This window comes from Mytilus californianus, unplaced genomic scaffold (genome assembly GCF_021869535.1).
Source record: "Mytilus californianus isolate M0D057914Y unplaced genomic scaffold, xbMytCali1.0.p SCAF_6, whole genome shotgun sequence".
Lineage (NCBI taxonomy): Eukaryota > Metazoa > Mollusca > Bivalvia > Mytilida > Mytilidae > Mytilus > Mytilus californianus.
The window spans coordinates 94,844,665-94,867,317 of record NW_026262712.1 but is presented as its reverse complement, the minus strand read 5'-3'; the positions used below and the strand labels follow the sequence as shown (position 1 = coordinate 94,867,317).

Sequence of the window (22,653 nt, the reverse complement as noted above, 5' to 3'; positions counted from 1 at the left end):
TCACGAAAAGTGGAAAGACCTAATTAGAAAAGAAAGAGTTAGGAAGTTTAGAGTTGAGACTCATTTTTAGAAAAGTCCAATGTTCAATGGACCAAGAAACCATTAGACTTATTAGAATTAAAAAGGATGTAAGCAGAGCTTCATTTACAGGGTTCCTTCAAACTAAGTTAGGATTTTTATTTTGAGTCCTTCCAGCCTTGGAAATGCCTGTTGAAATTCGTGAAAATTAGGAGATATCTAGGGAAAACCTTTGTATTTCTAAAATTCATTAATGTGTTTCAAAATGCAAGTTATTTCCCTTTTTAGCTCACATGGCCTAAAGGGCCAGTGTGTGCTTTTCTAATTAATTGGCGTCCATCGTCTGTCGTTGTTGCTGTCATGCGTTAACTTTTATAAAAGTCTTCTCCTCTGAAACTGCTGGACACATTGCAACCAAACTTGGTCATAATTATTGGGGTATCTAGTTTTAAAAAATTGTCATATGATCCCACCTGCCAACCATCATGGCCGACATGTCTAAAAATTGATCATGAGGGTAAAATACAAGTTTTGTCTATTATCTTAAAAACTGCTATGGATACGGAAAATTTAACATGGGCAGAAATGTTCATAATGTTGAGATCTACCTACTGTTCATTTATATCATTGCCCTTAAATGATGAAGTTAATCCTTTTTTAGCTCACCTGGCCCAAAGGGCCAAGTGAGCTTTTCTCATCACTTGGCGTTTGTCGTCATCTGTTAATTTTTCGAAAAATCTTCTCCTCTGAAACTACTGGGGGCTTACATGCAAAACAGCTGATCTTTGAAAATAAAAAAAATAAAAAATGCTACATAGAACATTTTTTTCATGTTCATATCATGTATGCACAAATGTGAAATTGTGATTTAATCGAAAAAAAAGTGGGTCATGCCACAAGGAATAAAATGTTATGTAACCCTGAAGTCAAAACTGTTTTTTTCTACTTTCTGTTTGCTGTTTTTACTAGGCCGCACCACTTCCAGTAAACATGATATCCTTCCACTTTCCTGGATTGATATCCCCAAAAAGATGCAAGATTTTTTTTAAATCTATATATATGTTTCAATTCAGCATAAACTTTTAATCAAACAGAAAAAAATTGAGTCCAGAAAAAAATTCAGAAAAAATGGACTATTTTATTTCCCTCCATGTTTTGACATGCACCAGAAACTGGAGTTGTAATACAAGACTGGTACCTACAATTAAGATAACATGGAGGAAATCGTCCAACGACTCCTTATTGGAGTTATTGCCCTTTAATGAAGATTTTTCTCTTAAATTTTTTTTCGCGTTTTGTCTTATATGATATATGACACTTTAAATCACAAAAATGATCAGAAAGTCAAGATCTACTAACAAGACAAATTTCGCTGATAAAGCTAGTAGACTGTCACTCTTTATAGGAGTGATTGCCCTTAAATGAGGATTTTTTTACCCTCTTTTGTGTTTTGAGCAAAAGCTAAAGAAGATAGATAGAAAGTATACAGAATAAATGATCAGCAATACAAGATCATCAAAACAGAGATTTTTGTCATGAATTCTATTTTCATCAACAATGTTGCAGAGTGTCCTTTGTTGAATATGCACATAGACCAATGTGAGCGAAACAGGCTCTTTAGAGCCTCTGGTTTCATTTTTATACGACCGCAAAAATTGAAAATTTTTTGGTCGTATATTGGTATGACGTTGGCGTCGTCGTCGTCTGGCGTCGTCCGGCGTCGTCCGAAGACACATTGGTTTTCGCACTCTAACTTTAGTTTAAGTGAATGGATCTCCATGAAATTTTACCATAAGGTTCAATACCACGAAAGGAAGGTTGGGATTGATTTTGGGGGTTATGGTACCAACAGTTAAGGAATTAGGGGCCAAAAAGGGGCCAAAAATAAGCATTTTTGTAACTTCCAGACAATAACTTGTGTGTAAGTGTATGGATCTCTCTGACATTGTACCTCAAGGTTCCATATCACAAAGGGAGGCTGTAATTGATTTTGGGGGTAATTGCCTCAAAATTTTAGGAATTAGGGGCCAAAAAAGGGGCAAAAAACAAGCATTTTTCTAGTTTCATGACAATAACTTGTGTGTAAGTGTTTGGATATTTCTGAAATTGTACTACAAGGTTCCATATCACAAAGGGAAAGCTGGAATTGAGTTTGTGGGTAATTGCCCGAAACGTTTAGGAATAGGGGGCCAAAAAGGGGCCAAAAATAAGCATTTTTCTAGTTTCCAGACAATAACTTGTGTTCAAGTGTATGGATCTCTGTGAAATTGTACTGCAAGGTACCATACCACAAGGGAAGGCTGGGATTGAGTTTGGGGGTGATGAATCATAAGGGGGTTCCAAAAATTGGGGGGGGGGGGATTTTTTTTCTTTCTTTTTTTTTCTTTTTTTCCTTTTTTTTTTCTTTTAAAATTTTCCATTTTAAGTTGGTTATTTCTGATTAATATTTAAAAGCAAATAATAATGATATGGTAGGAGATACACACCAAACAGGATGTGTAAATTATTATATAATAAGTATTGTGCAATAGCAAGAAATTTTCAATTGCACAGTATTGCACAATTGCAAGAAATCTTCAATTGCACAGTATTGCGCAATAGCAAGAAATCTTCAATTGCACAGTATTGCGCAATAGCAAGAAATATCCAATAGCACAATATTGCGCAATAGCAAGAAATTGTCAATTGTACAGTATTGCACAATAGCAAGAAATATTCAATTGCACAGTATTGTGCAAAAGAAGATACTTCGTATAAATTGCTTATTTCTTGATCAATTTCAATGGGGTTTTATTCTTGAATTCTTGGGGTTCTTTAATATGCTGAATCTAACCGTGTATTAAGTGTTTGGATTTTGGGCCCCGTTTTTAAATTGGTCCACATTGAGGTCCAAAGGGTCCAAATTTTAACTTTGTTTGATTTCATCAAAAATTGAATTATTGGGGTTCTTTGATATGCCAAATCTAACCGTGTATTTAGATTTTTAATTTTGGGTCCCGTTTTTTAAATTGGTCTACATTAAGGTCCAAAGGGTCCAAAATTAAACTTAGTTTGATTTTAACAAAAATTGAATTTTTGGGGTTCTTTGATATGCTGAATCTAAACATGTGTTTAGATTTTTGATTATGGGACCAGTTTTCAAGTTGGTCCAAATTTGGGTCCAAAATTAAACTTTGTTTGATTTCAACAAAAATTGAATATATGGGGTTCTTTGATATGCTGAATCTTACCATGTATTTAGATTTTTTATTTTGAGGGCCCGCTATCAAATTGGTTCATATTCAGGTCAAAAGGGTCCAAAATTAAACTTTGTTTGATTTCATCAAAAATTGAATTATTGGGGTTCTTTGATATGCCAAATCTAACCGTGTTTTTAGATTTTTAATTTTGGGTCCCGTTTTTTAAATTGGTCTACATTAAGGTCCAAAGGGTCCAAAATTAAACTTAGTTTGATTTTAACAGAAATTGAATTCTTGGGGTACTTTGATATTTTTGATTATGGGACCAGTTTACAAGTTTGTCCAAGTTGGGGTCCAAAATTAAACTTTGTTTGATTTCTACAAAAATTGAATATATGGGGTTCTTTGATATGCTGAATCTAACCATGTATTTTGATTTTGGACATTGGACCATAATAGGTAAATTAAAAAAATTGAAGTTCTTAGACCACATTCTTTCTGTGTCAGAAACCTATGCTGTGTCAAATATTTAATCACAATCCAAATTCAGAGCTGTATCAAGCTTAAATGTTGTGTCCATACTTGCCCCAACTGTTCAGGGTTCGACCTCTGCGGTCGTATCAAGCTGCGCTCAGCGAAGCATTTTATTGCGTATTATCTTGAAAACTATAATAGGTAGAGAGAAATTTTATATTGCAAAAATCGTCAGTCAACTCCTTATCAGAGTTATTGCCCTTTGATGACAATTTTTACCAAGTTTTTGCGTTTTTATACGACTACAAAAAAATTTTGGGGTCGTATATTGCTATCACGTCGTCGTTGTTGTCCCATGACATTTGGTTTCTGGACAATAACTTTAGTTTAAGTGTATGGTTCTCTATGAAATTTAAGCAAAAGGTTCAATTCCACAAAAGGAAGGTTGGAATTGTTTTTGGGGGTGATGGTCCCAACTGTTTAGGAATTAGGGCCCAAAAAGGGGCCCAAAACGCATATTTCTAGTTTCAGGACAATAACTTGTGTAAAAGTATTTTGATTGCTCTGAAATTGTATCACAAGGTTCAATGCCCAAGCCTTCCAGGAATTAAGGGCCAAAAAGGGTCTCAAACAATCATTTTTCTAGTTTTCAGACAATAACTTGTGTTTAATTGTATGGATGTCTCTTAAATTGTACTACATTTTACAAAAAGAAAATTTCTTCAAATGTTATTTTTTTTGGAGAGGGGAGGGGGGGGGCAATTTTTTTCCCTCAAGATTTAAGAAATTAAAAAGAAAATTTTCTTCAAAATAATTTTTTTTGGAAAGGGAGGGGGGGGATGGGTAAATTTTTTCGGGGGGGAGGGGTGTCAATTTTTTTCCCTCAAGATTTAAAAAATAGTCAATTTTCCAAAGAAAACAATTTATTTTGCTAATTCTTTGTATATAATCTGAAAACAGTTTATTAAGTATTGCGCAACAGCACAGTGTATTGCACAACAGCAAGAAATCTTCAATTGAATATAAATTCAAATCATATAACCAATTTCAAGTTCTTTGACTACATTTATTCTGTGTCAGAAACCTATAATGTGTCAAATATTTAATTACAATCAAAATTCAGACCTGTATCAAGCTTGAATATTGTGTCCATTTTTGTCCAAACTGTTCAGGGTTGGACCTCTGCGGTCGTATCCAGCTGCGCTCGGCGAAGCAGTTTATTGCCTTATATCTTAAAAATTATAATAGATAGATAGAACCTTAAATAAGCAAAAATGATCAGCAAGACAAGATCTACAATTAAGACAAATGGAGGAAATCATCAGACGACTCCTTATTGGAGTAATTGCCCTTTAATAACAATTTTCACCATTATTTTTGCGTTTTATCTTATATGATAAAAATTATAATAGATGAATAGACACTTTAAATCACAAAAATGATCAGCAATTCAAGATCTACTAACAAGTCAAATTTTGCCGATATAGTTAGTAGACTGTCACTCTTTATAGGAGTGATTGCCCTTAATTGAGGATTTTTTTTACCCTCTTTTGTGTTTTGAGCAAAAACTAAAGAAGATAGAGAGAATCTAAACAGACTAAATGATCAGCAATACATGATCAACAAAACAGAGATTTTTGTCATGAATTCTATTCTCGTCTACAATGTTGGAAAGTGTCCTTTGTTGAATATGTACATAGACCAAGGTGAGCGACACATCTAGTTTCCTTTTTGCCTATTATCTTGAAAACTATAATAGATAGAAAGAAAATTGTATGAGCAAAAATGATCAGCAGGACAAGATCTACAAATAAGTCAATATGGCCGAAATTGTCAGTCCACTCTTTATTGAAGTTATTGCCCTAATGATGATTTGACTAAACTATGATAGATAGCTGTAAACTTAAGAGTTTTATACAATATGATGATAAATATTTTGAACTTAAAGTTTTATATCTTTTTTTTCCTGTTTTTTATTTCTAGTTTGAAGAGCAGAGGAAACAAGAGAAAGAGAAAAAGAAAAAAGATCAAGAGGCTGTGAAGGTCAGTTTAATCACAAAGGAAACAAAATTGGATATTTTAAATATTAAAGTCAGATATGTAATTGTTAAAGGAAACAAAATTGGATATTTTAAATATTAAAGTCAGATATGTAATTGTTATAACAAACATAATGTTACAAGATCTTATTTTGTAGACTTATGCTCTATATGTTTCTGGTCCTGAAAACCAATGAAATAGGATCAAAATAGGACTTTTTTCATTAAAGTGATGTTAACCTTTGTAGAGGGAATGGACAGGGGTAAAGAACATGATAATGAGGGGGCATGAAGTGGGAGTGGGGGAGGGAAGTGGTAGTCTGAGGCCAGGGAAGAGGGGAGTAAAAATGGGGATATTTAGGGAAAATATTTTTGGCTGATTTTCGTCTGGGAGTAAGGGTGGGGGGAAAAAGAGGGGAAGCGGTGAGGGGAGTGGGAATCAGGGACCCTGGCTCTTTGTAGTAGATCTAGCATCACAGTCATGTTAATCTACGTAGACATAAATTGTCCTTATAGATGTCAATTAGTTGTCTCATAAGTGTCCAAGTTGTCTCAGAACAATTTTTATCCAAGGTTGACTTGTCCCTTAATCATCTGATGAGGGACTTAGGTGGCCGAGTGGTCTGTGTAGTCAAACTACTGTATCACTATCCTGTCAACATTGAGGTTGTGAGTTTGAATCCCCCACATGGCAGGTGCGCTTGACTCCAATTTTAATTGACTAGGATTGTCATTTTTCCAACCGAAGTTAGTGATTCTCTCTGGACACTCCATCTTCCTCCACCAATAAAAAAGGACACCAGGACATAGCACAATAGTGCTGAAAGTGGTGTTAAACACCAATCCATCAATCAATCAATAATCATTTGATGTAATATTTATATTCTAGGCAGCAAAAGAAGCTTTGGACAGAATACCACCATGGGAACTCTTCAAAAAAGAGACAGATAAATATTCAAAGTTTGATGAAAGGGTAATTATATGTCTTAAACTTACCAGTGGCAAATTTATATTTGAGACTTTTTTTTAAAGGAAAAATCAACTTTACCAATATTCATTTAAAATAAACTATTTTACAGAATTTATTCAAGATATTAAATTAAATTCCTTCTTAGACGGTTAAAACATGTTGCTTAAAAGATCTTTTTTTAAATCCCAACAAACATATGTGTTGAGTCACCAGCATAGCAAAGTATAGACACACATGGAAAACTATTCATAGTCCTGCATCTCCACAACAATTTCTCTTAACTTCAGATCCTCTGAAACTGCTCCTTGATATTACTTCATCTCTACCTAATGCATGTATTTGGATTATAGTCTTTTTAAAATAGCATTTAAGTTTGAGAAAGATTGGGTGCCCCTGTATAGTGGCTCATATGCAAATCATTATGGAATTCATCAAAATTGCAATACATTGTTGTAAAGTGTGGTTATTACTTGACGGAAATGATATTTTTGGAGGAGTCAATTGCATTTCCATTTATAATATGCTGGTGCCCTGACTTAGTATTATAGATATCCTATCATTCCTGTACATTTTCAGGTGGATTTATAGAATAACCAGCAGCCATACAATTTGAATGAAAATGCCTCCCAATTCCTAATACAAATCTTTCCCAGGGAAATACCTTTACCACAACACAGAACCAATTAGGTTAATTACATAGAATGATATCTATTTTCAGGGTATACCAACACATGATGCTGAAGGTAATGAATTAACCAAATCTGCTCTCAAGAAATTGACCAAACAATATGAAACGCAGGAGAAGAAGTATAATAAACTAATGGCTACACAAAAACCAGGAGATGGTGATGGACAGTAATATTACAAGCCTCGCGGGCAAGCCTCGCGGGCTGGACTCTGATCTGATGTTGTTTTATCACTTATTTATTAAATGTAGTCGTAAACAATATTTTGTCTGTAATTATGTAAGTTTTCTTGTGATTGTTGTACACTGCAAATAAATCAAAAGTCTTCACAGATATAGAATTAACAATAACTGGATTATTTAAGAGTAAAGAGGTGAGGTTTCAGTGCATAGGTCTGCGTAAAAAAAGTTGACCCTTGACCGTATTCAGTTGCAGTGAAATTTTTTCTTTACTTCAGGAATCCAAATAAACTTTATTTTTGTATGATAATAAACTAAAAGTTTTACACACAACAATTGAAGAAAAGGATTAATTGGTTGGTTGATACCCACCAAACAGCAAAGTAACAAGAAAACAAATCTAACATTTCTGCTTATTATCCTGAAGCTTATGATGAAGAACCTCAATTTATGCTGTACATGTATAAAGACAGGACCACCATGCCTTAAACAAGATGGAGAAGATTACAAATTTAATTGTGAATGGTTTTCCTACTTAACAACCACTAGATTATGGGAGGGTTTGGCACTCACAAACATGTTTAACTCCGCCACATTCTTTATAAGTGCCTGTACCAAGTCAGGAGCAGGTAGTTCGGTGGTAGTCTTTGGTTCATGTCTTGTCATATATGTTTTTCATAAATTGTTTTTTATGAATGAGGCCTTTTTCTCATTTGAATTCTTCATATTGGGGCTTTTTATAGCCGACTATAAGGTATTGGTTTAATCATTGTTTAAGGCAGTACAGTCACCTATTATTGCACTACATTTGAACTCTGGTGGATACTTGTCTAAATGGCAATCTTATCACATTTCCTTATTTCTATACTTAGGAATAAAGGAATATGTTGTGAACAAGAAAATTGTCATCATGACTTTATTGAGCCGAATTCAAATACAAACTCCAATAGTTCATCTATGAAGGTCAAATATCAGCATGACATAAAGGTATAATGTAATAAATGAAAAAAAAAAACATGCACTAAATGTGAGAGAGCAAATATCAACAAAACATGTATCTATTTTGCTTTTTATTCTTTACATGAAATAATTCTATTTTGATATGTAGTATCCTGAAAAGTAGCAGTAGCCATATCCATGAATAACCTCTGACCTTGACATGTAATGTTTCACACAAACTTTGTCACCCTTGGTTAGTTCTAGAACAATGTTTGTACTCTCATTGTCTCCATTTATTTTTGTTCCATACATCAACACTATATCCTGACCATTTTTGTCAAGACTGGCATGAAAAGTAGCCCCATTTCTAGACATGATTGTAGCTGAGATATGATAGAGTCCTGTCTGTGGTACTGTGAAGTATCCTGTACTGGGATCATATCCACCTCCACAATTTAGGATTACATGGTTAAACTTGATAGGTACTTTTCCTGTTATTGTCGGCTCCTTTGTTGTAAGACTCACTGTAAATGCTGGTCTATCTTTTCCCGTATTGTCATCTGCAAGAAATATGCTTTTATTTCTATGTTCTTTGATGTTTTTATAATATACAGTAAATACTTTATATACTTTAGTAACAAAAATTATAATGTCTTTATGTGTCTTCCTAATATCAGAAAGGTGTGCAAAAACACCAGGCAACTTTCATCTGCTAAAATAATTTGAAAATTCATCAAATAATAATATAAAATATATGAGTAATCTGTATTATTTACCCAGAGGAATTGAATTTAAATAAATCTATTATATATCTAGATTTGGATATTTCAGTTTCACATGGAAAACTCTATACCAAAAAAATTGTATATTTTCCTTTATTTAGACGCTGATGTTCCTAGGATTCCCTCTAACTGTGTGTATATTTACAAACTTGTCTGCTTTGTCTATCTCTATAGTGAGATTAATATTGCAATAAATGTAATTTATGTATAACTGGTAAATTATTAAGTCAGGGATATTGTTACCTTAAATTGCTGTTCGGTGTGACATATAGTTGCTTACTTTCCTTTCCTTGCTTAGGTCATTTAGACTCTGGTGTGGATAGTATGGCATTCATACCACATTTCCCTAATTTTATATTAACAAATCACTATACTAAAATATAGCAGAGAAAAAAGGGAATTTTATGATCTTTTAACGTTAAAATAGAAATAAAAAAATGCATTTCAACCCTTATAAAAATACTTTCAATTGAATTTCATGTATATAGGTATAAGAAGATGTGGTATGAGTGCCAATGAGACAACTCTCCATCCAAGTCAAAATTTATTAAAGTAAACCATTATAGGTCAAAGTACGGTTTTCAACACGGAGCCTTGGCTCACACCGAAGAGCAAGCTATAAAGAGCTCCAAAAATTACTAGTGTAAAACCATTCAAACAGGAAAACCAACGGTCTAATCTATATAAAAAACGATATCTACATGCGGATAAACAGAATCATCAGTTGACTCTGTATTTATCAACTAAAGTCCTTAAAAACATTATCTTTGAATATGTTATCGTAACCAAATGGTACAGCAATGTTCTAAAACCAACTGCTTTCAAAGTTTTTTAGGTTGCTAGATGAAATTTTACTGATGACAGCTTACCTCTACATTGCATGGTCACTATTTTGTCAATCATGTTGTCAAAAATCTGGTTCTCTAAAATTGAAAAAAGGAAAAATGTTAAATGTGATCCATGTCTAAATTAATTATGTGTTGGTATTATTGTCTATCCGTTAGCAGCTATGTATGGATGGAGGCTTTTACTCTTACCCTCAGTCGGCATTGCAATGGTACATCAGTTCTATGCATCTAATGGCCAAAATACCCCAATTTTAGGTTTCCTCAATTTTTTTAGGATTCTTCAATGATGAGATTTGAAATTTTTAACACTTAAGAAACATGACACTCACTTTGAGCTTAAACTTGACATTCTCACATTGATATGTAATAGTTATGTCCTTAACAATGACAAATGGAGACATTTTGAATCAAAATGCATTGAACCAATAAACACAGGTTGACTTCATATTTTTCACAATTCACTTGTCAATCTGCAGTTTTGACACTTAATGGACTTAGATCATTTAAATCTGACCTTCTTATTTTATTTTTGCTGTAAAGTATTCTATTTGCTTATCATCGTCGTCTCCTAACACTTAAAAAAGCACAACTCTCATATTTGTAAAAATGTAACCAGTTATGTCTGAGTAATGCTGCTTTTCTTAAGATCATTATTTTTTCTAAAACTGATAAAAAATATAACACTACACTTTTTTTTTAAATTGTGGTTGCTTCAACCAACCTCAACACATGTTTACAAACCTTGAAAAATTTAAGTAATATTAATATAAGAAGATGTGGTATGATTGCCAATGAGACATTTACAAGTCTTCATACAGCCCTCAATTCAACAATACATGATACAGCATTTAACACGAAGAATGCTTCTTTTTGCAAGCAATATATAGGGAAAACTTCAATCAATTTACCTATTCAGGCGTAAGAATACAATAAAATGTTATCATAATTTCCAATCAAAGAACAATATTGCTGGTGAAGGTGTACTCCCCCAGGGCATCACCAGCCCAGTAGTCAACACTTCTGTGTTGACATGACATATGGTTGATATGGTCATGTTTATAAATTAACTGTTTATAAAATCTTTAAATTTTTCGGTAACTAAGAATTTTCTACCCAAGGCATTACCCATTACCTTAGCAGTATTTGGCAAAAGATTCTGTCCCATCTTAAAATTTTTGTGGTGACAAACGGTTAGTTTGACACGATGAGAAAACCTAATTACGCCCAGATATAACTCTATCAAGAATATAGTTTCATTTTGTATTCTAATAGTTTTTGACATAATGATTTAACATACATAATGTACTTACCACACGAGCCTCTAGGATCAACAACACTCATTTGTACCACAAACATAAAAATGGATACTACTACATAAATCATACTGGTTCTTGTCATAAGTTCAGAAAATTGAGAACGTTATGGAAACGTTTTATATTTACACTGTATGGATTCATAATTACTGGTTTGCATGTCTGTCAACAGATACCATGAGGTCATTTAAATGAAATGAGATACTGCATTCAAAATAAACCAAAAGTTAATAGGAGTTTGGGACTGTAGAACTTTTTACATGCCATAAAAAAAACTATAGGCTCATTTGATATTGACACTAGTTGGAACTTGCCTTTTCAAGAATAAATTGTCTTCATGTTATGTATCACAGTATGATGTACACTTACACCAATAATTGTCCATGTTATGTATGATGTACACATACACCAATAATTGTCCATGTTATGTATGATGTACACATACATCAATAATTGTCCATGTTATATCAATAATTGTCCATGTTATGCATGCTGTACACTTACACCAATAATTGTCCATGTTATGTATGATGTACACTTACACCAATAATTGTCCATGTTATGTATGATGTACACTTACACCAATAATTGTCCATGTTATGTATGCTGTACACTTACACCAATAATTGTCCATGTTATGTATGCTGTACACTTACACCAATAATTGTCCATGTTATGTATGCTGTACACTTACACCAATAATTGTCCATGTTATGTATGATGTACACTTACACCAATAATTGTCCCTGTTATGTATGCTGTACACTTACACCAATAATTGTCCATGTTATGTATGCTGTACACTTACACCAATAATTGTCCATGTTATGTATGATGTACACTTACACCAATAATTGTCCATGTTATGTATGATGTACACTTACACCAATAATTGTCCATGTTATGTATGCTGTACACTTACACCAATAATTGTCCATGTTATGTATGCTGTACACTTACACCAATAATTGTCCATGTTATGTATGATGTACACTTACACCAATAATTGTCCATGTTATGTATGATGTACACTTACACCAATAATTGTCCCTGTTATGTATGCTGTACACTTACACCAATAATTGTCCATGTTAGAGTTTTATTCACCATACTGTAGATTCTTATTAGATTATTATCTGTGGGATACCAATTTTTGTGGATTTCGTTGGTATAGATGAAACAGGAATTTTCTTATGCCTTGTATGATAATTTGGCCAAGAAATCAAATATCCACGAAAACTAAATATTTTGTCAATCTACGAACATTTGTACCCACACAGTATTATATAATCATTGTAAGTTGTACATGTATAACAGGGTTCATCTGATCTTCAACTTTGTTTTCAGGGACTATGGATAATGGACAATGTAAAGATTTTTATTATCCTTGTAGTAACTAGTAAGACCTTGATCTCGAAAAAAAATTCAGTCTAAATCAGTAAAGCATTTGAGACATGTCACTGTGTCCATAAGTGTTATATATATGTATTAGTGACTGTGCTAAAGTTACTGTATAGATACAGCTTTGTTTCGATTTCTATCGATAATACTTGGGTTTTGTCCACCTCTGACTGCTTGTGTCTGTAAGGTTTACATTCCACCATTATCTATGGTCAAATGTTCAATATGGCATGTTGTTTTCCTGCCTGACTGATAATTTTAGAATGTTATCATTTTGTGAGTGCTAATAAGGGAGCTACCATTTGATTTTTATGGGGGCTAGGATGAAATTTGAAGAAAAAAAAGGCAGGATAAGCAAATTGGCAAAAAAAAAAGGCAGGATGAACACTACTACAAGACATACGAGTCAACTATAGCATATCACGACAATTACTATATATCAAAATTACCATGTAAAGAGAATTTGCCTGTTCTACCTAGGAACTATAACGTAACCAAGAACAGAACATCGAGAATTATCAGTAGACTGAGCAGGGAACCAGAAATACAGAAATTATATAGTAACCGATCAAGGAAAAAACGGATTTACTAATCGTCGGATTGATCAAATATACTCATTGACTTGAAGTTTCTAATGAACATGTGCAAATCGGAAAGGCTACCAAATTTCGTCAATCAAAGGAAGATAAATGGACATTGTAATTTCATGTTTGTGATTTACAGAGACTGTTCAGTAAATTTAATTTCTTTATATATGAACTTTAAAGAAGTTATTTGTTTTACTACATGGACTTTAAAGTGATTTAAATTTAATGTGAATGTTTGAAATTTTCGATTTTATTTAAGTTTTTTCTTTTTCACTTTCCTGCGGCCGGAGTATTACGAATTGGCCGCAAAACAGAGACACTAACTTATGCAACTCTTATTGTTAACGTCAAAGACTAACGTAACTAAAGTAACGTATTGTAACGTCATATCATTATTATGCTTATTGTATGCATAACGTCTCTAGTCAGTATAGTAAACAGAGTTTGAAATATATCATGTCTTTCTATAATTTACACGAGCGAAGTACTACCACTAAACCCAAACAGTTACAGTTTGATTTGATAAAACAAATTGCAATTGAGTCAGAATTTTGAATGAACTGTATTATAGATGGTGGGTAAGACTTATAAGGGTCACAGTACAACTTTCTTATTGGTTGCTGTTTCATTGATGTTTGCACAGTCCTGTCTATCCTGTTTTCATAAGACATTGCAAAGTTGAATTAACTGTGCTTTATAATGATAGGACTATCTAAGGATGGGATTTCTTCAAGTTTCTGATGAGACTGGTCCTGTTCTCTTGAATTCTTTGATATGACCTGTTTTTTGTTAGATTGAATATTGGTTGATTTTTTAGTACCCCTCTATGTAAAAACAAAAAACAACATTTCAAGCAAATTCTTTATTAAAATGAAACACTTTGTGGCAATTCATTGTTTGTTCATCAATTCCATTTATTTAAAAGCAAGGAAAATATGATTTGTGCAATAAAATAGCTGCCAAAGGCTGTATTGGAAAAAAATAAGTATTTCAAAAGTAATACAGTAAAGCAATGACAACATGTAATTAATTTGTACAGAATCATTTTTACCACTTTTATACAACAAAGTATAATTTAATAACCACACTGAATAAAAAAAAAAACAACAAAGAATTTGATTAAATAAAATGTATACCCTATACTTAAAAACATTCAATGTATGCAAAAAGGTCACTCAAAAATCTAAGCCTAATATTAACTTTACTACATATAATTATAGATATTCAAATAATTTCTGATGGTTACAAAAAAAAAAAAAAAAGCAACAAAAACCTTGGATTTTGTTTTATGTAAGGAATTTAATTTACCAGTCAAAATAATATTCAAATTGTATTTATGGAAATGTTTGTCATTAATTTTTCTTCATACAGTTTTATGAATCAGTGGAAATTCTAAAGAAATAAAAATGTATCAGCCTTTAACTTTCATGTGATTGTTTTATGGGAAAATGCTTTACAACTGTTGAAAATCTCAATCACATGATTACAATGGTAACATGATGGTGATAAAAAATATTCAGTCTTCAAACCAAAATGCCCGTTAATTTTGACTTTACAAAGAAAACACCCAAGATTCACATTCTAAATTAACATCTTATAATGCATCAACAATGTAGCTTTTGGTAAAAGTGATTAGTTGTAACTATTAATTAGGATTCAGTTTTGGTAAATTGAAATGAGTATTTATATGGTCAGTCAGAAAAATAATGCTTTATAGATATTAAAGAAAGCTTTATTAGTTGGTATCTTACATTGTTTTACTTTCTACAGTAGGTATCACAGCAAAAATTGAGGTTGTCCCATTCTTTTATTGATTGAACCATTACATCATAAAGATTATGTATAAAGGTAGCACTAAGACATTCCGTAAAATAAATTTAGAAATTTGATTTTAGCACTTAGGTTGTAAACAAATAGTAAAATGTGAGCACTATGGTATTCAAACAACACTAAGGAGAGAGCACTTGATCAATTCAACAGTCAAAGTCGTACATAACAAACAAAATAAAGGCACAGTAGCAAAAAAATACAACAAAACTTGTGGTACAAGGTAAGAGATTCAGTGCAAAGCAGTAATATGTAGCAAGAGATTGAGTACAAAGCTGTAATATGTAGCACTAGATTCAGCCCAAAGCACTAGATTCGGAACAAAACTGTTCACAGAAAAACTTGACATTTAAAAGTACATGTACTTTACTTTAACAAGCAGAAGATCAGTTTTTAATTTAGATTAACAATGGTATTCTTAGGCATCATTGGTACCCCTAATATATAATACCTTGAAAAATTGGCACAGGTAAAACTTCTGGTCATGATTTAGTAAATAATTTGCCCATAGTATAGAGATTCACTTTTATGCTATTTTTTTTTTAAAAAGTCAGCAATATCGGCACTTATATCTTACTTTTAAGGATTACACTGGGAAGTTCCAGTACAGACAGAGCCTTCTAAACTTATTTTCTGTTGCTGAAAACATTCACCCAGACAGGGATATTGTAAGTATGCCTCAAGATTGATTATCAATTACATTTTACAGATCTTGAATTCATCCTATTTTCACTTGCATTTCTATGAGTTACTAGCCAAAATAAAAATTATACAGTAAACTGGTATAAAGTAAACACTGAATTCAAATTTCTTTAATTTACTTTGGTTTAGCTATAGATTACTAGGTGTTCATTGTACTTACGAAGCTGAGATAATATTTTTGACACCTATGGAAATGCATGTTATGCGGACTACAATATATGTAATAAATGTATATTGATTGCTAATAAAATGTTTGATATGCAAAGATACCGATCTTATTTTGAGCAAACTTCACAAAAACTGTACAACATTTGATCACACGAGTAAAGCTTTTAACATGAGATTCATAGGAACTAAATATATAAGTAAACTTTGATCATTGATTATATTATGCAAAATATAAAGTAAAACAATCCATTCCAAATTATAATAGGATAAAATCACTTTGTTTCAGGTTATCAAGTTTTAAAGCTAACTAAAAATTGTACAAAAGGTACAAGCAAAAATAATGTCAATAAGCTACATGGAAAGCAAAAACAAAAACATTTAAAATTACATCAAATTCATAAACAAATAATAAAATATGGACAAGTGAACATCTTAATTTACACTCATACATTGTGAAATAAAGCTCAAGTGTTGACTTGTTATATCAAATAGAAGCCTTAGTTCTAATGTCATAGCAAATCCATATGATCATATATGGATGATAAACAGGTGGGTGACAAGAGAATAGAAGATTTAAAGGGGGATAACTGCTTGTAATCTACAGGTGAGTTTTAAAATTAAGTCATTCAGGGATGTGAAAATTGTAAATGACCTACAACTATTTATATTATCATTGATTACGGTATCCTAAATAATAAGATGCAAGTAAATTTCAACAAGTTTTGTTGTACCTTTCAATGAATATATGTAGTAAAGATGAAGTAAAGGTATACACATTTTATATAGAGAGTTATTAGAGTTTGACCACTCTTTAGATATCTCAAGACTACAATAACGGTTTGTGTAATTTCTGGATGTATTATGCTACATATGAGCAAGGTTCATTTTTATTATATTGGAGAAATTTCAATTCAGAAAATGGAAGAAAAAATTATATATAAGGTAGAATTAAATATAACATGTTACTTACACTATAAAACCAGTCACCAATCATTAACTATTTACATTTTATATTATTTACAAAACAATCTTTTCTACTTAAAGTTGACTTGAAAAATAAAATCATAAATAAATGTGATGAACAAATGAATTAATTCATAATAGTAACATTTATTTCACACGTCAAACCTAAGAAATTTTCAAACAATGTATTCTGGAAAAAGATCATGCACATTATGGTATGTATATTCTCCAGGAATTTGCTTATAACGAAAATGCTGGCAGCCTTTATCAATAAGCATGACTCTTGAACAACAACAGAGAACATTATAATCCCAACTGAATAATGCCTCTTTGGTTCTGACATATAAAGAAAAGCACTTCTTCGTGCCAAATTTTAAAATGCTCACAAAAGTATCTGAAAAATGAAAAGTATGACAGCTTTCAAACAAACATTAATGATTTTTGAACCAGCATTATATAATCAAATAACAAACCCTGGATTAATGTCAATTTACAACAATGAAGCCATCCTTCTATATACAATAAACGCAGACAGATATTAAAGAAAGGGAAAAAAACTACTCAAGTTAAAACAAAATGAAATTTGAATTGATGAGACTGAACAAAATCAGTAACCTGTTAGGTTAAGTTTCACACTCTTTCACTAGGAGTGCTAAAGTTGAAAAAAAAAAACAAGGGTCACAGAATAACCAAAAGCATGTTATACCGAGGATCATTTTAGTTTGGAAATGTACATTTAAGATGTTAGTAATTTTGAACCTGAGATCAACAGTATCAGTATTATCACAGAGGACTATAGAGATCAGGATTACCCTAACAGTGTCATTATCAGAGGTTATAGAGATCAGGATTACCCTAACAGTTTAATTGTATTAATTATGTCAAAACGATTGTTTTCTCCTGTACTTTAACTGATTATAAATTAGGGATCATCAATGTTTCCAATTATCAAATATAAGTTTTGAACTACTATACAGTGAGTATTCAACTTCCAGGGAATGAAACAAGCAGTGCTTTATCCTTCAGAATTTTCAAATGTCCAATGAGATTACTTGGTTTGTGAAAATACCTATGGAAAAAAAAAGAGTATTTATATAAAATAAGTGATCATTATGAGCATGTTGGATTTATAATAAGTTTAACATGATATTGTGTATAATTCATTCTGATTATTAAATATGTCAAATAATTATTGTTCTTAGATGATTAATGGCAAAGTATGTCTAGCATGGTTTTTAATAACGTTTAACTAAAAGTACCCAAATTTTACATTAATTTGGGCAAGAGAATTCAAATTTAGTGGGAGATGTGATTTCATAGTTAAGAAGCCCAAAAGTTTGGCAAAATTTTATTGTTTACCATTCAGACCATTCCAAGTCAAAAGTCTTAATTCATTGGGTTAAATTCAATTATGTAACTTGCTCCTTGAGAAATTACTAAAAATAGACAAAAATTAATCAGCGTTTAAAGAGACATGGAAATGAATTGCTATTGAATACTTGCAGAAATCAACTTTAATTCTACTTTTGCACATCGCACTCCCAAAAAAATCAATTTCAGATGGTTAAATAATACACTAACATTTTAGAGTATTAAAAAATGTAGTTATTCCTTTACCAATATCTCAAGTCTGATAATTTTATGTTATTTTAGATTTTTTGCATAAAGTTTTAAAAAAAATTATTATGATTTTTGTTTCTTTGACAATAGACACTTATTTATGACAATTAGAATAATATTCTTCATTAAAAATTCAAGAAATAAATCATAAACAAAATCACATTAAACCTTGATTCCTTATTTAAACTGCACAATTGCTTCCTTCTCATCTGTTATCGAAACATTAATGGACTAAAACAAAAATCAGCAAAACTCATTCTAGCAATGTTTGGACAGTCTTACATAGCCCTATCAAAATCACATTTCATAAAACTCATACATTTTAAAAGCTATTAAATAATTCATTTTTACATTTGGCATCAGATAAAAACCGTATTGATGTAGTAAAACAGACTACACTCTCACTGAAGTATAACTTTTAATCCTGATTCTTAGAAGTTTGATCTTCTAAATTTAAATCTAAACAATCATTGAAAAATAATCATTATTCAAAATTGACAATAAATATGAAAAAATATAAACAAGATATTAAATAACAAGAAATCAACTTTTTTTTCCATAAATTCATTTAAAGGGTAAAATTCTTGTAGATTTTATAGTCTGTTCAAAGACATTATTTCTGCCAATAAAACTGAAAACAGTGCACCAGCTAAAATAGCCTTTTCAATTAGTTTTAATTACAGCACTATGGTGAAAATCTCAAGTAAATAAATATGTAAAATTAAAAAAATATTTGTTTAAATAATAACAGATAAAACTTTCAATACAAGTCAATAAACCAAAATATAAGTTAGTTTGTACCTTATAAAGCAATTCTGTGAAATGTCTTTCAATTTCTATGTAACCAAAGGAGATATTTTGTGTTGAAATATTTTATGACAGACAGACAGACATTATGACACATCTTCCTACATTTTATATGTAGAAAACCAGAGAAAGTAAATTTCAGAAGTATCAAAATGAATAATTTGACTTACAGGTAAGATACAACGACTAAAAGGATTTATACTGACTTAATAACTGAGATAAAGGAGAGTAAAACTGATTTTCTATTAAAACTGAAATATGTAACAAATAACAATATAAATATAACAAGTGTAAAATATTTAAAAACATGTGATCCTATTCATAAAGAAATCTGACATGTAAAAATAGTCATCAATGGATATTTGGGATAAATTCTATTTTACAAATTTGATTTTTTTAAGAATATGAACATTTTTCACAATGTATTTAAAATGAAGATAATAGGTCTGAACTCTGTACCCAGGTGTTGAACAAAGTTTAAATCATGCAATCACTCTGAAAGGCATTGATGTTTGAGATTTGAAAAATAATAAAATATTTATAGAATAAATAATCCAAGAAATCAAATATATAGAAAAATATTCAACAAGTGACCGAACAACACATTAATTCACGAACGCGCATAGGGCATGAGTTAAGTATCAGTGTTGCTCAGTCACGAGTTGAATATTTTTTCGATATTTTAATTCTTGGATTAGTTATTATTTTTATTACATTGACCATGGACTTTTTAATTGAAATAAAGTAAAAAATGAAAGGAACTATATCCGATTTATTTCACTGGGAAATCATGATAATTTATTGCAACCAATGTAATAAGTAATTTATAATTAATGTGATCAAATGTATAAATATTGTCTCTTGGTGTATTACAGTCCAGAATCTATATTATTACTTTTAAAGTAGTCAAAAGAAATAAATTGTTTGAGAAGAATATAGATGAATAACATCCCATTCTTACAATGCTTCAGGTTATGATCATAGCTATCAACATGACAAACTATATATAGTCTACAGTACACGTTTACTGACTTTGTTTCTATGTATACATCCAACTGTCATAATATTTGCATTGTTTATGCTAAGAAAGGCTTTGGTATGTTTTTAAAAACATGAAAATGTTTGAAAATACAACATAAAAATACCAAACAAAAATATCAAAATGTCAATGAACTACAACTTAGCCAACTTTTCATCCTGAACTATAACAGTAGAGCTCTGTCAAGTAAGACCCTGATCAGTTTATCACAAACATTATCAAATTGATAGTATTACATAATAGCAATTCCAGAAAGGATCAACTGTCTACGTAGTCTCATGCTCATCAGTGAACTGAGTAGGAATAATGTGTCCAAGGGTGAAAGGTTACATGTCTTCCTGGCTGGTTATTGCGCTAGTTGAAACATACAAAAAACCAGCTACATGTGTAATCTAGCTGATTTTCATATCTATGTGTTCTGATCCTGATTTTTGATAAACAATTGCTCACAAGATATTATACATTCATCAAATGAGCTGTGTCAGATAGAAATTGACCTTATGCAAGTGCACGTATACACGTACATGTATAAGACTTTGATTGATTTTTGAACATTCAATTATGAAATAAAAGATGAATTTTGGTCTGTTTTGTAGGGTTCTTGTAGCGACTCAATTTTCAAACAGTTGCAGACTTTGCAAAGAGATTTTTTTAACTGGAAATAAGTTAACAGATATATTGATATTCATTTGCATACTGCCGATTTCTGTCTGACGCATCTCATATAAAGACCAATTTTACTTAAAGCTGATAGTTCTGAATTCATTTTCAACACAAATAAACAATCAAATTGTCAACAATTTCATTCATAATACATGTATAATACTTAATTAACAATGAAATAAGACTTCAAAAATGACATACTTTTAACAACTGTTCATAAAATAACATTTTAAAATATATCATTCAGAGATTCTTTACCTGGAGAAATCTTCAAAACTGATACAAAACTATCAAAAATAACAAATTTTACAACACATTTCAATAATAAGATATTTCCTCATGAGATTCAAATACTTTAACATAAAAACTTCAAACTTTTTATCATTGTTGATGTACAAGAATTAACTTTTGAACATGATGCTGAAGTCCTTGAGCTTGATAACCTTATAAATACATGTATTAATATTTGGTTGGACTTAACCATAAACAATATGTACATAAGGACATTAATGCTTAAATCAGAAACATTCACATTGGCTGAAAATATCTGAACATAAATGCTGCTTAGCCATATAAAAACAAGGCAATAATTTATTTTTCTTGTTATTGAGCATTACACACAAGGTGCTGTATCAAACAGAAAAACCCCTGACCCAGAACTAAGCTGAGATTTCACGTATATTGGTAATAGTGAAGTTTGGATTAGATACAACTCCATCATCTTCATCATCATCATCCTCCATTTTAAAGTGTGGAACTTTATGTGCAGGTCCCCAAGCTGGTGATGGCTTCAATAAAAATTTGATTTTCTGCAAAACAAAATGTAATATACTTAGAAACTTCATATGAATATGAAACTTTAAAGATGTTTTAGACAAATTATATTAGAATGGTTTGTTTTTTTCGTTTTATTTTTAGTTTCAAATTTAAGCAACCAAAAATAAATTGTTCTCCATATTTTTTTTTTTATCCAGATTTTGGGCTTTCACTTTTATATCAATAAATAAATTTAGTGTTTCCTTTTATTCTAGTACTTCGTTTTATACTTATAAACTAAATACCACTTAAAATATAGAAAGCATATCAAATTTATATATTCAAAATTCTGAACTAACGTGTAATATTACTGTTCTAACTTTAAGGAATAAATATTGATTTTTAGTTGAGTTTTGATAAACATATTAGTCTGATCTGTAAGAAGGCATCATAGTGACTGAATAAATCAAAATATTTGGCCCTTATCTAAATACTCAATAAACAAACAAAATAATTTTTTTCACATTTATATTTAGCATTTTGAATTTAAGTTTTTTGCCCTTTTGCCTGGCATTTTTGAACAATGAAAAATTCATAAAATCAGAAGATAAAAGCAATAAAGAGCACTCTATTTTGTGTAAGTTGATATAACTAGTTCATACGAGGAACAACTGAATATAGCTAACATGCCTT

The 22,653-nt window shown here is 31.1% G+C and overlaps 3 protein-coding genes across 6 annotated transcripts in view; 1 reads left to right on the top strand and 2 right to left on the bottom strand.

Annotated features, from left to right (window-relative positions):
* The window catches only part of LOC127704886 (cysteine--tRNA ligase, cytoplasmic-like), a 223,621-nt gene extending 215,992 nt beyond the window's left edge, over positions 1-7,629 (top strand). For both annotated transcript variants that reach the window (XM_052209120.1, XM_052209119.1), the window contains exons 20-22: positions 5,655-5,714; positions 6,600-6,683; positions 7,399-7,629. In XM_052209120.1, coding sequence (XP_052065080.1) covers positions 5,655-5,714; positions 6,600-6,683; positions 7,399-7,539 — 285 coding nt within the window. In that variant the 3' untranslated portion in view covers positions 7,540-7,629. The remainder of the gene's footprint in view (positions 1-5,654; positions 5,715-6,599; positions 6,684-7,398) is intronic.
* Positions 7,630-8,602: 973 nt separating this feature from the next.
* LOC127704893 (complement C1q-like protein 2) lies at positions 8,603-11,724 on the bottom strand. Its single transcript, XM_052209129.1, has 3 exons — positions 11,425-11,724; positions 10,136-10,189; positions 8,603-9,044 (listed from the first exon to the last, which is right to left on the bottom strand). Exons 1-3 carry the CDS (start codon positions 11,510-11,512, stop codon positions 8,638-8,640), a joined length of 549 nt encoding a protein of 182 aa, XP_052065089.1. The 5' UTR covers positions 11,513-11,724; the 3' UTR covers positions 8,603-8,637.
* A 2,538-nt stretch (positions 11,725-14,262) lies between these two features.
* Positions 14,263-22,653, bottom strand: part of LOC127704887 (sodium- and chloride-dependent glycine transporter 1-like) — a 65,871-nt gene continuing 57,480 nt past the window's right edge. For all 3 annotated transcript variants that reach the window (XM_052209122.1, XM_052209121.1, XM_052209123.1), the window contains exon 16: positions 14,263-22,013. In XM_052209122.1, the coding sequence (XP_052065082.1) occupies positions 21,864-22,013 (150 nt within the window). In that variant the 3' untranslated portion in view covers positions 14,263-21,863. The remainder of the gene's footprint in view (positions 22,014-22,653) is intronic.

Excerpts from the sequence above, each read along its gene's own strand:
- LOC127704893 (XM_052209129.1), bottom strand. The coding sequence starts at position 11,512 with ATGACAAGAACCAGTATGATTTATGTAGTAGTATCCATTTTTATGTTT. Across the intron at positions 10,190-11,424 it reads TGATCCTAGAGGCTCGTGTG|AGAACCAGATTTTTGACAAC; the intron begins GTAAGTACATTA and ends TTTCAATTTTAG. Across the intron at positions 9,045-10,135 it reads AGTGACCATGCAATGTAGAG|ATGACAATACGGGAAAAGAT; the intron begins GTAAGCTGTCAT and ends TATTTCTTGCAG.